We start from the raw sequence: 16,723 nt of genomic DNA, 5'->3' as shown, positions 1-16,723 counted from the left end.
CTGCAGTAGCAATCATGAGAAAAGATGGTCCGCAACTCCTTGCTTGCTCTTTAAAATCTTCCAAATGTATTGATTCTCCATAAAAGACAGACAGCAAATGTAAACTGGTTTCAGCCTTGTTCACTAAACAAGGCCCACAAGGCTGAAACGCTTTTACATTTGTGGTCTGTGTCTTTTATGAAGAATCAATAAATTTGGAAGATTTTAAAAAACAAGCAAGAAGTTGCGGACCATCTTTTCTCATGACAGCCAATTCTGGTTTGAGGTCCTTACTGACCTAAACGAAGACCAGGCAAACAGTCCTATTAGTATAGTACTTAAAAATGATAAATTAAATCTCTTAGCAACTATACAGAAGTGAAGGAGGATGGGAAACACAGGAGTGGCAGCACAAAAAAAAAAAAAAAAAAAAAAAAAAGAATACCTTGTTATATCGTCACCGTGTCACACTCACCTGCCTGAGGGAAGCCAATAGTTGGGGCAAATCCTGCTGCTCCTGCATATGGAGAGGAAATAATACCTGGAGCAGCTGAAGAGAGAAAATGAGAAAGAGAAAACACACTCAGAATCATTCAACTATATTAACCACTTCAGTCCCTGAAGGATTTACCCTCTTAATGACCAGGCCATTTTATGCGATATGGTACTGCGTTACTTTAACCGACAACTGCGCGGGCGTGTGACACTGTACCCAAATAAAATTGATGTCCTTTTTTCCCCACAAATAGAGCTTTCTTTTGGTGGTATTTGATCACCTCTGTGGTAGTTAGTGTTTAGGCCAATATGTATTCTGCTGCATATTTTTTTGATTGAAAAAAATCACAATAAGCGTATATTGATTGGTTTGTGCAAAAGTTATAGTGTCTACAAAATAAGGGGTAGATTTATGTTTTTTTTTTAAAACTAGTAATAGCAGCGATCAGTGATTTTTAGCGGGACTGCGACATTGCGGCAGAAAAGATCGGACACTTTTTTTGGGACCAGTGACATTAACACAGTGATCAGAGCCAAAAATTTGCACTGATCACTGTATAAATGACACTGGCAGGGAAGGGGTTAACACTAGGGGGCGATCAAGGGGTTAAGTGTGTTCCTTGGGGAGGTGTTTTTAACTGAGGGGGGGGGGTGGGCTGACTGGGAGTACAGAGAGATCGCTGTTCCTAATCACTAGGAACAGACGATCTCACTGTACTCTCCTGTCAGAACGGGGATCTGCTTTGTTTACTGTCAGATCCCCGTTCTGGCTCTCTGTGGAGCAATCGCGGCCGCCGGCCACGCACATCGGCTCTGGCAAAGCGCTGCAGGCGCCTGCTATAGCTATTACATGAAACATTGTACCGTTATGGCGATTCACGCAATAGAACAGTATATCTGCGGCGGCTGGTCAGCAAGAAACCCTCCATCTAAAACCAAGAAGTTGCTGATTTTCAATGAAATCTGAGAAACCTTACATAAACATCTAATCATTTTTGTAACTATAAAACTACTTTCAGGGCCTCGTATTACTCATCATTTCATGGTACAGCTGTGTTCATATGTGCACGCATTTTCAGTATTCAATAAACTTCACAAACTAACTCCTTAACTTGCAGCTGTAAGCATCAAAGTGGTCCACCTTTACCGTAAGCAGGCACCTTTTTGGGGTTTGGTGGAGGTCCTTTTCTTTGGGAGATTACATGTACTGGAATCATTGCAATTGTATAGACTGATTATCACAGATGGACATTTTTCACTATTTGATGTTTTGTTGCTCATTTGTGGTAATACATATATTATTGTGGCTATATACACACTATTTAAAGTCACACTTATTGTGGGTTATATAGACAGATAATTATACACATTTTTATATACCGTATATTGTAATATAAGAGCGGCACAACTTATTTATTATGTGCATTCATTTTAGTCGGCTTGCCAAATCCCAATTGCACACAAAAAACTCCCTTGAATGTTTTTTTTTAGCACTACATAAGAATTGCATGTATGTGCTCAACAAGTTGGTTAATGTTAACATAGGTATTGCTATACATATTTTACTTAAAAGAAAATGCATCAGTGTCCAAATAGAGGGAGGGGAAAAAGTTTATACTTCCATTATATCCATGAGATGTTAAAACGCAATATATGCGCATAACCCTTTATTCACAGTCAGCCTGAAAACGCTAGCACTAAAAACATGCTAAAATATTTTTTTTTTTTAATTTTAAAACACACAACATTATACGACAGTAATGTGAACTCGCTCCACTGAAAAGAAAGCATTTTCCTTGTTTGCTATTGTTTCTATGCACTGTGCCACTGGAATGAGGCCTCAAATGACCCTCTAGGCATATGAAAAGTTGATAAGCTATGGAATACAGAATAATCTGCATTACAATGAGCTTTTCTATATACAGCTAGCATTAGCTAAAGAAAGATGAATTAAAGGCAAGTGTTCAACATTTCCATATGAAAATCAGTTGATGCTGTACTGGCAGAATGACACATGCACAATGGGATAATTTGAACCTGCCAAAAATCCTTCTAACAAGGTTTAACAGTTCTGAAGAGCACTATACATTTAATTAAAGCTGCAGCACTGGATAAACAAAGACTCTGGCAGCTTCAAAACAGTTACAAGAAAATAATATTAATAATAAAAAAAAAAACTCTAAAAGAATGCATTTAAACAATATAGGATCAACTGCTGTACAATGAGCAAATATCTTCACTCACTTTAATAAAATGCATATTATATTGTTAATCACATTATGAACAGAAACACTTCACACACATGGAGTATAGAAAATCTACAATTGTCTTCAATGAGAAGAAGAAAAAAAATGTCTATATGAGAAAGCTGCTGTAATCTTATTCTTGAGATTAATCTTATTCAATCTTATTGAATGCTTGGCAGTTACATACTTAAACTGGTTGTATACCAGCAAACGAAAAAAAAAAAAAAAAAAAAAAACACCTGTAAGGCAAAGGCATAATGAGCTAGTATGCACTGCATACTAGCTCATTAGGATATACTTACCTTAGATTGAGGTCCCCGCATCGCATCCCTGTCAACGGCGAGGGAGCTGACATTTTCTCCTCCGCATTTCTTCTGGGTTCGCGGCTTCGGCGCTGTGAGTGGCCGGAGCCGCGATGACGTCACTCCCACGCATGCGTGTGGGAATCCTCAGTTGCGGCATGATACGCCAGACTTTCACTGTGCATGCGCCACTGACGTCAGCATGCAGAGTGAATTTTTTCTAAACCATGTAGGTTTAGGAGATTCATTTTACCTACAGGTAAGCATTTTTATAGGGCTTACCTGTAGGTAAAAATGTAAAAAGGGGTATACAACCACTTTAAAGAGGATAAATGGTATAAATATGGCATAGTACATTGGTCCAGCTTGGCTGATTGCCCCTGGATGCTGGAAATCACTGAAGTAGAAAGTGCAACTCCAGCGATTTCCACTACCTTCCAGGTCCTGAGCCGATCAGCTGCCCTGCTGCACTGTGAACACAGGAGGTCGGCTGCTCAACACGCATTTTCTGAATGAATGCAAAGCATTCCCTGATTGGACGAGCTGGAGAATGTGATGTCACCACTCACTAAAATAAGTTTCTATTATAAATTATATTATTCTACATTTAGGGCCAGTTTACACCACATGCAGTCCAGTGCGTTTTTTTTTTCTGCATCAAAAATGCATGGAAAGTAAGTTATATGGTTTCCAATGGCATAGTTCACACCAGTGCGGTCAGTTCCAGGGCGTTCTAGTTCCAGAAAAAAAAGTAGAACATGTTGCATTTTTCCTGCACTGGAACCTGGTAAAAGACATCAAAAACAAACCAGAATGCACTGGAACGCATGAAAACCGCACAGTACAGTGGGGGGTGGACAATCAAAAAGCATCCGGAAACGCATCAAAAACACACTGGAATTTAAAAAAAAAAAAAAAAAAAAAAATCGCTAAGAACGCGCATGCAGAAACGCATCTGGAGGACGTTTTTGGTGGTGTTAACTAGCAGTAAAACTGTGCAGCACTGTGTTTATCCAATGGACAGGGTAATCCTAAATGGATATGTAGTTTTATGTGAAACAAATTAAAGCTTAATGCTGGTTAAATCATATAAATGAATCAGATCATTGCAAGCACCCCAATCAGTGTTATACGATTTGTCCCAATCTCCGTAACAGTCATTATGCTAGACAGCTTAGTCAGTAGGCAAATGTGAAGAATATAATTAAAGGCACGTGAAATGAAAAAAAAGGAATATATATACTAAAAGACCAGTTCACATCACATGCAGTTCAGTGTGTTTATTTTCTGCATAAAAACGCATAGAAAGTAGGTTATATGGTTTCCAATGGCATAGTTCACACCAGATCAGTCAGTTCCAGGGCATTCCAATTCCATAAAAAATAAAAAAGTATTACATATTGCAGTTTTCCTGCACTGAACTGTACTGGAACGCACCAGAATGCACTGGAACAAAAGCATCAAAAACGCACCAGACCACCTGTACAAAAAAGGAAAACTAAAAGAAAAAAAAATCATCTGGAATGCATCCAGAAATGCATTAAAAACACATCAAAAACGTGTTATATTTAGAAACGGATCTGCAGTGCGTTTTTGTGGCATGAACCAGCCCTAAATGCAATGATTACAGGTATTAACCCCATGCAGTTTCTATAATAAATAATAAGCATACAGGCTTGCCCCTTCCCACAACTCCCTGTTGGCTCAAACTTGATGGACAATCTAAGACTCTTTCACATTGAGGCGTTTTTCAGGCACTAAAGGGCAAAAAAATGGGATTTTTGTACTCACCATAAAATCCATTTCTCTGAGTTCGACGGACACCGCGCCTCCCTAATCTTGACCATTGGGTTAGATCACCTCTGCAGGAGTAGGACTAGGCAGAACAAAAAAACACCTGGCTACGCCCATGGGGTGTCCTCAGTCAGTATATAATCCCCTCCCTGCTCTAGGTATTCAGTTTAGTAGCAAGCAGTAATAGAAGTATCGAAAAATCCATGGAGGGGTGGGTGCTGTGTCCGTCGATGAACTCGGAGAAATGGATTTTACGGTGAGTACAAAAATCCCATTTTCTCTTTTGTCCATCGACCGACACAGCGCCTCCTTAATCTTGACCACTGGGACGTCTAAAAGCAGTGCCAAAGAAAAATAAGGGGTGGGCAAAATAACCCAAGGCTAACCACAAGAGCCCTAACCAGGACACAGGAGCCTTATCTGAAATAAAAAATATTTAAAGAAAAGAAAAACAAAACAAAAAAAAAAACAAAAACACCTTATGAGGGGAACCCCCCCCCCCCCCTTAAACAACAGCCTGCAAAACCTTGCAGCCAAAAGAAGCCTCTGCAGGTGCCAAAATATCTCCTTTATAGAATTTAGTGAAGGTATGCACTGATGACCAAGTGGCCTTCTTGCAAGCCTGCGATATTGACGCTTGATGATGGAAGGCCCAAGAAGTACTAAGCGCCTGAGTAAAATGCGCCGTGACAGGGAAAGGAGGAACCCGACCCTTAATAGAATAGGCCTGAGTCACAGGCAGTCTGATCCATCTGGAGATGGTAGCCAAAGAAGCAGCCAGCCCTTTCCTTGGTCCTTATGTAACCAAAAAAGTGAGTCCTGGAAGGACTCGGTGGATTCCAGATACACCCAAATCGCACGAACCACATCCAAAGTATGCAAAGCAAATTCCTTGGGATGAGCCAGTTTGGGACACAAGGAAGGCAACACAATGTCCTCATGCAAATGGAAGTCAGAGACAACCTTGAGCAAAAATGACGGACAGGGACGAAGAACCACTTTATCCCTATGGAGTACTAAATAGGGACTACGAAAGGATAATGCCGCCAACTCAGAAACCCTGCGGGCCGAGGTAATAGCTACCTTCTGGGACAACGTAGGTAAGGGAATCTCTCGAATATTCTCGAATGGAGGTTTCTGGAGAACCAATAGCACAAAGTTTAAATCCCATGGTGGCAAGAGACCGTACAGGCAGAGCCACATGCCAGACTCCTTGAATGAAGGTACGAACTAAAAGAGTGAGTGGCTAGGGGTCGCTGAAAGAAGACTGCTAGGGGCAGACACCTGGCCCTTGATGGTGCTCAAAGCCAACTTCTGCTCAACACCCTGTTGAAGAAAAGCTAAGATCCGAGCCACAGAAAAGGATCGAGGATGAACGCTAAATCGACTCACACCAAGAAATGTACGCTTTCCACGTACGATGGTATATCTTACTAGAAGTCGACTTCCTCGCCTTCACCATAGTAGGGATCTCTTAGTACCTGGCTTTCCAATGGCTAGGCCATTAAAACCAGTTACTGTTAAGCAGGATGGAAGCTCAGCTCTCGGTACAACTGGTCCTCTTTTAGAGGTAGCTTCCAAGGGACGTTTACGGCCACCGGAAGACTTTCGCCCTCTGTCCTTCGTAGGCACCGCAGAAGAGGAAGGCGTTGGCCCCGCAGTGACACTAGGACGACTGCAGCATCTACCAGAGGAACTTGCAAGATTGCCACGAGCCTCAGTTACTTCCCGTTGAACTGAACCTGCTGAAAGGGCCCGACATTTAAGTAAAACTGCTAACCTGGTCAGCATTCACGCCAGAGTCAGACCCAGGTAGCCCAATTTCCTGGACAGGGCTAGAGGGGGACCTTGGGTAGTTTGGACGTCACCCGAACCTTTACAGGAATTATACCCACACAAGGAGGAAAAAGGGCCCCCCCGAAGTGGACAAATTCTGTCTCCCTTTGGTACCCCCAAAAGGTTTAATTCGTGGATCCCCTTGATGATCACGAAGGAGGTCCATTAATCTGGAAACCAGCGAAGATATCCCCCTACCCAAAGCAATGGGTGAGGGCAGACCTCCATGCTGAAGGAGTCTCGTCAGTGGACCTGGAGAAGCCTGCTCTAGGCTTACCAGACAAAGATTGCTTGGAACTTCCCGGGGGAGACTTGAGAGATCTGTTTCCTTTATCTGCGGTCCCGGGAGCCCAGAAGAATTTCTTATGGGCTGAGAAGGAAGGCCCCCATCTGCGACGAGGCTCTTTGCTTTTCCTAGATTGAGGCAGAAAGGTACTCTTTACCCCTGTGACACCCTTAATGATGCCATCCAGGGTAGCCCCAAACAGGCGGTCGCCTTGAAAGGGCAGATCAATGAGAGCTTTTTTAGAGGCTTGGTCTGCCGACCAATCCTTAAGCCACAGCACACGTCTAATCACCACCGCTGAAACAGAAAGCTTGGACAGCACAGGAGCTGCATCACAAATATACTGTAGCCCATGGACCAACTTGTCCACTAAATCAACATAAGCAGCGGGAACCTACTCACTACCCAGACCTTGGCCCAAAAGCTTTGCCCATTCAGTTAGTGTCTGCGACACCAGGACCGAGGCCAAGACTGGACGCAATGCCAACCCAACCATAGTAAACATGCTGCGTGCCACAGCCTCCGCTTTCCTGGCAGTAGTCCACTTTTTTAAAAGTGATTCTTCAAAGGGGCAGCATATTGAGAAATGTTTGGGGACCACAAAGTGCGATTTTGGTTATTCCCATTCCTTATAGGTAAACCTATCAAAATAAGGCAGATCAGGAAACACCCTAGGTGTGTGAGGTGACTTATGTGCACCAAAGGACACAGCTACGTCTGCGGCCCGGTCAGCCGCATCCCCCATCTTTAGAGTCTCCCCCACCGTAGTAACAAGTGCGTCCACCAGCGCTTTTTCACTCGCTGCTGAGACCACAGATGACTCATCCTCACTATCAGACGGGTCAGGGGGCGAGATATTAACCCCCCCTGGACAGGCCATGTCCCCGGCAGCATCAGGCTCAGAATCAGATGAGACAGACTGAGTAGGGGAAGGTGGAGGACGCTTCCTCCCAGGTCTTTGCCCACACGCTACTTCCACCCGGGATACTAATGACTCAAGGACCGCCATCAGCACAACCATGGGAAGCTGGGGTTCCGAGAGACCTGCCACCTCCAAGAGGGGATCAGTGGGGTGAGATGTGACCCTGAGGCTCCATAAAGGAAGAAGACCCTGTAGTACAAAGGAACTTTGGAACCACTAAGGGACACCCCAATGGCCAGGGTACCTATCAGCAGAGAGGGAGATACACAAGGACCCCGAAAGACTCACCCTACCAAACAGAGGAGCGTCACAATTCGGACACAGCAACACCAATGTCAGCGTCCGTTTCATATATCCCGGGACAGGAAGAGAAGCATAGGGGAGGAAGAGGAAGAGGAGGAGCTATGGCATCTCCACGAGGCTCTGGCTGTCTCTAGCGTCTAGACCAACGAAAAATGCCCGCCGTGACATCATTGGCTACAAAAACATGGCCACCAGCCGGAGACCAGCCAGACCAAGAGAAAATAGCCGCTGTGATGTCCTCAGACCACCCAAAAATGGCTGCCGGTCGTCTGACATGCTGAAGCATACTGCCAGGATCCTCTCTGTGCCTTCCACATTGCTGCACCCTCTGCAAGGGGACCCCCTTCCAAAAAGGTACTTACCACCAGGCAGGGTGAACATTTAAGGAGACACCGCTGTGCCCTCTACACTGGGACCCCCAAACTGCACACACAGCAGGGCATGCACCTAGGGGTCTCCGCTGCACCCTCTGCATTGGAAACCCCCATACCGCCAGGGCAGGACACCACCCAGAAGAGAAATGGCAGGGGAGACCCCCAGGGGTCTCCGCTGCCTGCCCTGGGACTCCCACCAATCCGTGGGGGGAGGGGGACGCCCAGTTTAACCAGGGGACTTTGGGATGAGAGGAGGGATCCTGCAGGCAGGTCCAAACATCCCTGAAGGGTACCCACGTCCACCTCAAGCCAAACAAAGGGGGAAAGGGGGAACTGTACTTACCAATCCATGGTGCAGGTGACCCTCCAGACAGAACTCCTCGCCACTGAAGTGGGGGACTATTGGCCAAGGGACCACTGCGACTCCGACCAGAGCCGGTTCGTATGCAACCCTGCGAGATGTTTAACTTGCGGGCCAGCCTCCGTCTGTTGAGGCTATGTTGTGGCCGACCTAGCGTGTAGCTTCAGTCTGCACGCGCTCACTGGCTGGACTGGAGAGACCACTGGATCTAGATTATCCAGCCCGTCGCCCAGCCCAGCAGTTGATTGCAGATCTCCCAGGAGAAAATGCATGGAAAAAAAAAAAAAAAAGACAAAAAAGTAAAATTTGCCAGGACCAAAAGATCCCAGCAAGGAGCTAGGTCCTTACTCCTGACTAGACAGAAAAAACTGAATACCTAGAGCAGGGAGGGGGTTATATACTGACTGAGGACAGCCCATGGGCGTAGCCAGGTGTTTTTTTGTTCTGCCTAGTCCTACTCCTGCAGAGGCGATCTAACCCAATGGTCAAGATTAAGGAGGCATGGTGTCCGTCGATGAACAAAAGAGAAATAGCGCCTGAAAAATGCCTCCCCTGCAGCACCAGTGTTAAAGCCCAAGTGCTTTCACATTGGGGCGGTGCGCTTGCAGGACATTCGAAAAAGTCCTGCAAGCAGCATCTCTGGAGTGGTTTAGAAGCGGTGTATACACCGCTCCACCGCCCCTGTCCACTGGAATGAATGGGCAGCGCTTCGGCAATGGCACTTTTAACCCTTTCTTTGGCCGCTAGCGGGGGTTAAAAGCGCGCTGCTAGCAGCTGATAAGCGCAGCTACAACGACGGTAAAGCACCGCTAAAACTAGCGGCGCTTTTTACCGCTAACGTGGCCGCACTGTGAGTGTGAAAGGGGTCTAAGTGTCCGATAATTGGTAAGAAGTGAGACAAGAGAAGGCCAACCCTTCACTACTGTAAAAGTTGAATTTGTATAATATGCTTTAAAAAAAAACTTTCATATAAATAAGTTCCTTAATACCCACAGAGGAGTTGTGTGCACCAAATGCCTTTACAAACAGAGATATTGCCATATAAAAGTAGCAGTGACATCACTGTGCTGCCCATAGCATTACGAATCCCTATAAACAAATGTCTAGATTATCATGCATAAGGTATAATACATTTAAAATAGAATAAAATAAAGTTCACCTGAGTATCAGAAAAGTTAGGATGATTACTAGTAGGTAATATAAACTTGCATACATCCTAGTATGCTACAACAATGATCATGAAGAAAAGAATTAAAGAGTATTTCGTATTTTTTTCTTACTTACCTAAAATATCCCATTTAGTACTCTGGTGCATCCTTGTCTGCTTATGCCATGTGTAGAGCTGGGCGATTTTCTCAAAAAAAAAAAAAAAGAAAAGAAAACTCGTTTCACGATTCGAATTGAGTTTTTTCTCTTTTTGATGGACACCGCGCCGGTCCTGAGGAGCTGCGGGCAGGAGTTTTTAGGCAAGGGCGTAGCTTCTGGCCTCGCAGACTAGGCCGAAGCTGCGGCCTCACCTAAAAACTCCTGCCCGCAGCTCGTCAGGACCGGCGCGGTGTCAGTGCCGATCCTGGTGAAAAAAAAAAACAAAACTCGAAAAAAATCGATTTGCTGAAAATTTGAATTGATTTGACCTCTCAACTCGATTCAAGATTCAAATCGATTTTTTTCCCCAGCCCTAGCCATGTGCATAAACAAAAGGATTATATTGAATAAAAGCAGTGCACATTCAGCTTCAAAGCACTTCTCAGTTCATTTAGTAAAGGCAAAAAGACTGTGCACTTTGCAAGTGCAGTTGCTCTAGAAATTAGTAAATGAGGTGGAGAGCTTCTGATTTCCATCAACCAATCATGTGCAAGCAACATTTTTTTTTTATTATTATTATTTACCTTCCATGTGGTTGGGTATTCTTTGCAAAGTGAAGCTTTACCTCATTTACTAAACTCTGGAGCAACTGCACTTGGAAAGTACAGTCTATTCGCCTTTAGTAAATCATCCCCATTGAGCAGTATGAGGAGAAAAGCAGTTTGAACCAAAAAACCCATGCATGCAGGCCCTAGTGGACACAACAATCTGACTGTCATCCTCATTTATCCCAAATAAATGAAACCAAAATAATTTTGTTTCATTTGAGAGTAGCAATGCCAAAATTCACAAGCAAGTAGTACAAATCAAAATAGAAAATGCAATGCTGGGCATGGGTCATGGACAACCCTCAGGGTAACTTCTGTAAGACATCCAAGGTACTGGTAAAAAAAAAAAATTTCCCAAAGTATTTTTAGGTATAAGCGGTTATAAATCAGGTGATGAGAAAGTTAAAGCTCCATCTAATTTAGAAAACAGAGTCTAAAAATACCAGTAACAAGCCTGTAACGTATGCAAATAGTAGGCTTTGTACATACTCTTATGCTTTCTCCCCATTCTGTAATGCATCTATTAAAACAAAACTTCACCCAAAAAGAAGTTCCACTTTCCTCCTCCTCTCCCATAATTGGAAAGATTGTTTTTTTTTGGGGGGGGGGGTGTTAGGTACTCAATTCTAACACTGTAACGATCTGAGTGAAAGTTCAGCTCAGCCCACCCCCGCAATCTCTTGTGACACATGCGCAGTGGGCAGCCGGCTGTGAAGCCGGAAGGAGTCACAGTCCGCTGCCCACAGTTAAGGTGCCAGCACCTGGATCCAAAGACCGGCAAAGAGCCAGGTCGGATGAGGACACTGCTGGATCCTGGGACAGGTGTGTATTTTTTAAAAGTCAGCTGCTACAGTATTTTTAGCTGTTGACTTTTACATTTTTGTTTACAGGGTGAAGCTACTCTTTAAAGTGGAGGGCCACTCTGAAAAAAAAAAAAAAAAAATCACCAAAAATCCTTAAAAAAAAAAAAAATTAAAAAATTAAAAAATTTTTTAAACGTACCTAAACCCTTGTTGCTAGGCAGTCTTCCTAATCTGCCTGTTCCTTTTCCGCAGCGTGTTCTGCTCCTCAGTGAGCGGCCCCGTTGTCTTCTGGGAACTGTGTGTGTTCCCAGAACACCACGGGGCCATTCACAGAGCGCCGCACTGCTCGTTTCCCTTACCTAGGATGGCGGTGCCGGGACCCGAGAGCCGAGGGATGGGACGGGTCGGCCTCGGGCGGCTGACATCGCGGACACCCAGGACAGGTAAGTATTTAAAGTCAGCAGCTACAGTGTTTGTAGCTGCTGACTTTTTAATTTTTTTTTTTTTTTTTTTAAGGCCAGAATCCCGCTTTAAGTAGTCAACAGTTTTAAAGTTCTCAAAATGTATGTAAACTATAGGGTTGATTTACTAAAACTGGAGAGTGCAAAATCTGGTGCAGCTCTGCATAGAAAACCAATCAGCTTCTAACTTCAGCTTGATTAAGTTTTGACAAAAAACCTGGAAGCTGATTGGTTTCTATGCAGAGCTGCACCAGATTTTGCACTCTCCAGTTTTAAGTAATTCAACCACGGTGTCTCCCAAATAAATTTACAGTCAAAAAAAATTTATGAACAGTGTCAAATATTTTTCTTTCACGCAGAATCCACGGATCATGTGACTGGCTGTGCGTCATCTTATTAATGGTATTACATTAACGTTGTTCTTAATCGCACTCCCAGGCTGCCATGGGAAGGCTACTCAGACACTAAGGCCCCTTTCATACTGGGGCGGCGGCGGTAAAGCGCTGCTATTTTAAGCGGCGATTTACTGCCGTTTTTGTAGGGGTTTTCGGCTGCTAGCGGGGCGGTCTTAAACCCCTGCTAGCTGCTGAAGAAGGGTTAAAATGACCCGCAAAGCGGCACTTTGCCGGCGGTTCAGCAGCAGTGCCCATTCAGTTCAATGGGCAGGAGCAGTTTAGGAGGCAGTGTACACACTGCGCCTTCACTGCTGCAAAGATGCTGCTTGCAGGAATTTTTTTAACGTCCTGCAAGCGCACTGCTCCAGTGTGAAAGCCCTCCGGCTTTCACACTGGAGAGACAGGAGAGGCACTTTACAGGTGCTCTTTTTAGCTCTGTAAAGCGCCTCAGTGTGAAAGGGGTCTAAGCAAGGTCAATTACATTCATGATTGTGTGTATTCTAACTGCACCTTCTCTATATAGCAGGGAACTAGTTCATGGCCATATTAAAGTGCCCTTATAAAAACTTGATATTGAATTAATTTACAAAACTTACAAAACTTTGGGGAACCTCAAGTAGAGATCTCCCTCATAGCCATTAAACTGTATATCATAAGGTCTCATTCACATAGGCACCTCTTCAGTACACCCTACAGAGGGCCGTGTTTACTTGACCAGGAGACACAGGTGGTCCATGCAGATACAATCGATGACAAGTGGATGGCTGCACAGATCTTCATTATTTATGTATTTCAGGTACTTATATAGCGCCATCAATTTACGCAGCGCTTTACATATACATTGTACATTCGGCAGTGGGCAGTTTATTAAAAATGTTATTACTCACATTAAAAAGCACATATCTGCTCAAATCCAAATTAGCATAGTGTCCCCATCCTGCTGATGATAGAATCCACAGCTGCTGGAAGCCCACACACACACACATGAGCAGTGGGGGGACATCGCATGCCATTCAGACAGGAATCGCACCACATTGCAGTGCGATATGCGCCTATTCATTTTGTATGGGTGCATATCGCACTGCAAAGTATTAATACTCCATATCAGTGAGTACTTGACTGAAAGTATCGGTACCGGCATATGGTACATTTAAAATAAAATCAAGTATACATATCCTGAACTCAAAAAATAGACTGTTAAAAACGATTACCAGGCCGTTCAGAAGGTTCACACTTCTGAGTTTTATTAAGCCTTTTTATGCTTCCAAAATCACTTTTATCTGCTTTATAGTGGTTTTAGCCAAGTTTAGCTACATTTACATGCTTTTAAGTTTCTAGTTACTATATACAATCATGTGAATAAAATGAAGAAATGGTCGCACTCTGAATTCCCAAAAAACTTGCTTGATGTACCTTTATTGTCACAAGTGTATCAGACAAACACAGGACAGGCAGTTGACGCCTTTCACTTGCTTCACTTCACAGCTTGCTCACAACCAAAAAAGTTTTTTGGAAATTCAGAGTAGGACCATTTCTTCATTTTATTTGCATTGGACGGTGGTGAGCCGGGGGCTGCACTTGTTATCCATTTGCACCTGAAGATTTGCCTGGAGCAGTGTTTGCTCTTCTTTGGTTTCTGCTGTGATATACAATCATGTATTGTACTGACAGATACACCTTTAATAAAACATTTTTCTGTTAAAAAAAAAGTTTCTAGTTGGATCCTAGATGCAGAGAATTCCAAAACGCAGCTAAACTGACCACACCTAAAATGCAGATAAATGCTCAATTTATTGGTCATTTGGGAATTCAGAGAAATCAGAGAATTTGGTTGGGAAAGGGCTTCCAAACCAGAATTACAGGTACTTTAGTGCCGAAAGGGTTAACCCACCTGCAAGGAAGGCCTGAAAAGAAACAGGAAGGAATCAGCATCTCTGTATGAGATAGAGTGGAGATTCACAGATGTGTGTTGAAGTGTAAAGTATCTGGCAACGGTTTGCTGAAATCCTGTGGCCTTTGTGGCACCTTAAAGTGGACAGGAATCCTAAACCCTGATGTGGGATTGGCAAACTGGCAGTGAGCCAACGTGTTATTTTCATCATACCACAATTATGGACTGTTTTTTGTTTGTTTTGCCAAGACCCCTTTCACACTGAGGCACTCACAAACTGCCCATAAAACGTCAGGCATTTTTGCAGTGCTTTTGTGGCGCTAGCGGTGCACTTTTTTTAAGGTCACATAAAAACGCGACCTTTAAAAAAAAAAAAAAAGCGGGAAAGCGCCTGAAAAGCGCTTCAGTGTTAAAAGGGGTCTAAAGGAAGCTGTTTTGTTTGCTTCTTTTTAAGTGGATTATAAAGAAAATGTACTTTTAGAAATGGCTGGTGACCTCGGGCTTCCATAAAACAATGCATTTAGAAACATCTTCTAAACGCATATAAACTTAAGTTTGATAGTGCCAGTGTTAATGAGGGTAAAGTATGAGTTTCTAGTCAGGATTTGTAACTGCATCTTTTAATCTTATTACAATCGTCATATAATTTCTACTAATATGATCTTCAAATAATTGCTACTATATATCATACAATAATAATTTACCTTTTTGTCTGTATTCAGTTACTGTGATAAATTGTGAGCAAATAAAAACGATAAAATGTAAGCAATTCTTACCAAATGCTGCAGCCATGGTGGATTCAAGGGATGGTGGCCCATCCCCAGTTGGCAAGTCAAGGCGTGTGAAGTCTCTGCTTTTATCATTGTTGTATTTGACATTAAGGCTGGTCAGCTTCGAGAATTCAATGCGCAAAGTACAGCATGCATTATAAATATTTTGCCCATCCAGTGCCTTTTGAAGAAAAAAAAAAAAAAAAAAAAAAAAAAGAAAGGTAAGCTTGCAAAACTATGGCAATAATACATCTCATACTGTCAATATTAAAGCGGAACTAAACCCATCAAATTAAGGCCCTTTTCACACTGGGGCGGTTTGCAGGCGTTATTGCGCTAAAAATAGCGCCTGCAAACCGACCTAAAACTGCCGCTGCTGTTTCTTCAGTGTGAAAGCCCGAGGGCTTTCACATTGAAGCGGTGCTTCAGAGAAAAAAAACTCCTGCAAACAGCATCTTTGGAGCGGTGTATTCAACGCTCCTGCCCATTGAAATCAATGGGGCAGTGCGGCTATACCGCCGCTGTAGCAGCACTATGCGAGTGGTTTTAACCCTTTTGTGGCCGCCAGCGGGGGTTAAAACCGCACCGCTAGCGGCTGAATACCGCCGCTAAAGGGACGCTAAAAATAACCCTGTTTTACCGCCAACGCCCCCCCTCGCCCCAGTGTGAAAGGGGCCTTAAGTTTTCATTAAAAAAAAAAAAGTTACATTTCCAACTGTCACATTTGCTTGTGCTTGCAACCAAAACTGTCAAACCATCAAATGACTGGAGTCATAACTGATCACACGTGCAGCACCACAGCAGTTGCTTGCCGCTCAAAAAAAAAAAAAAGGCCAAGATGGCAGCTTCCTTGGCTGAAAAGGGTAGGAGGGTTTAGTTCTGCCAATGTTCTATTATACTTGGTTGATCTTGCCTATTACCCTCCTGACAGTAAACGGACTAGCATGGCTGCCGATGTCATCCCACTGAATTTACAGGTACGTTGTGCAAAAGCACAGCGTGTCTGTATTTTCCATGGTCAGTCCCAGTTAAAACACCCACTGCAGCCAGCTGGGGAAAGGAGGAGATTATGATATGCCGCTGGATCTGACAGTATTCCACTGCTATGAAAATGCAGAAGTCCGGTGGCAACATCATTTCCTGACGTGGCTTAAATGTACTGGCCACGCCCACCGGCAGGTCCATGTATCACTATGTAAGCTACAGCAATCACTTGACCTGCGCTATTTAACCAGGATTATGCTATAAGGCATTTTTTTTATTATTTATAAGCAGCACACAGTCATTACAGGTTTACATTTCTATATAGAAAAAGGATTTTGTGATGAATAAGACCCCTTTCACACTGGCAGCGCCTGGCTGTTAGTGCTAAAGCGCCGCTCGGTTTTGCGACGCTTTAGCGCCGTTTTTTACATTATATTTTTTTTCTAACACCCTGGAGAATAAAATGGCAGTGGTTGCAATAATTTTTGTCACACTGTATTTGTGCAGCGATCATACAAGCGCACTTTTTTGTTTTTAGAAAAAATTCACTTTTTGAATAAAAAACAGTAAAGTCAGCCCAATTTATTTTTAATTTGTGAAAGATAATG

At 43.5% G+C, this 16,723-nt stretch overlaps 1 protein-coding gene across 5 annotated transcripts in view; it reads right to left on the bottom strand.

The window, feature by feature from the left end:
• PTBP3 (polypyrimidine tract binding protein 3) overlaps nucleotides 1-16,723 on the bottom strand; it is a 256,357-nt gene that overhangs the window by 40,738 nt on the left and 198,896 nt on the right. For all 5 annotated transcript variants that reach the window (XM_073591458.1, XM_073591444.1, XM_073591448.1 and 2 more), the window contains 2 exons: nucleotides 15,138-15,312; nucleotides 455-529 (listed from right to left, as the gene is read on the bottom strand). In XM_073591458.1, coding sequence (XP_073447559.1) covers nucleotides 455-529; nucleotides 15,138-15,312 — 250 coding nt within the window. The remainder of the gene's footprint in view (nucleotides 1-454; nucleotides 530-15,137; nucleotides 15,313-16,723) is intronic.

The sequence above is a fragment of the Aquarana catesbeiana genome, linkage group LG01, assembly GCF_042186555.1.
Source record: "Aquarana catesbeiana isolate 2022-GZ linkage group LG01, ASM4218655v1, whole genome shotgun sequence".
NCBI classification, from domain to species: Eukaryota; Metazoa; Chordata; class Amphibia; order Anura; family Ranidae; genus Aquarana; species Aquarana catesbeiana.
Note: the sequence above shows the minus strand (reverse complement) of the source record. Positions and strands in the feature narration are given on the sequence as shown.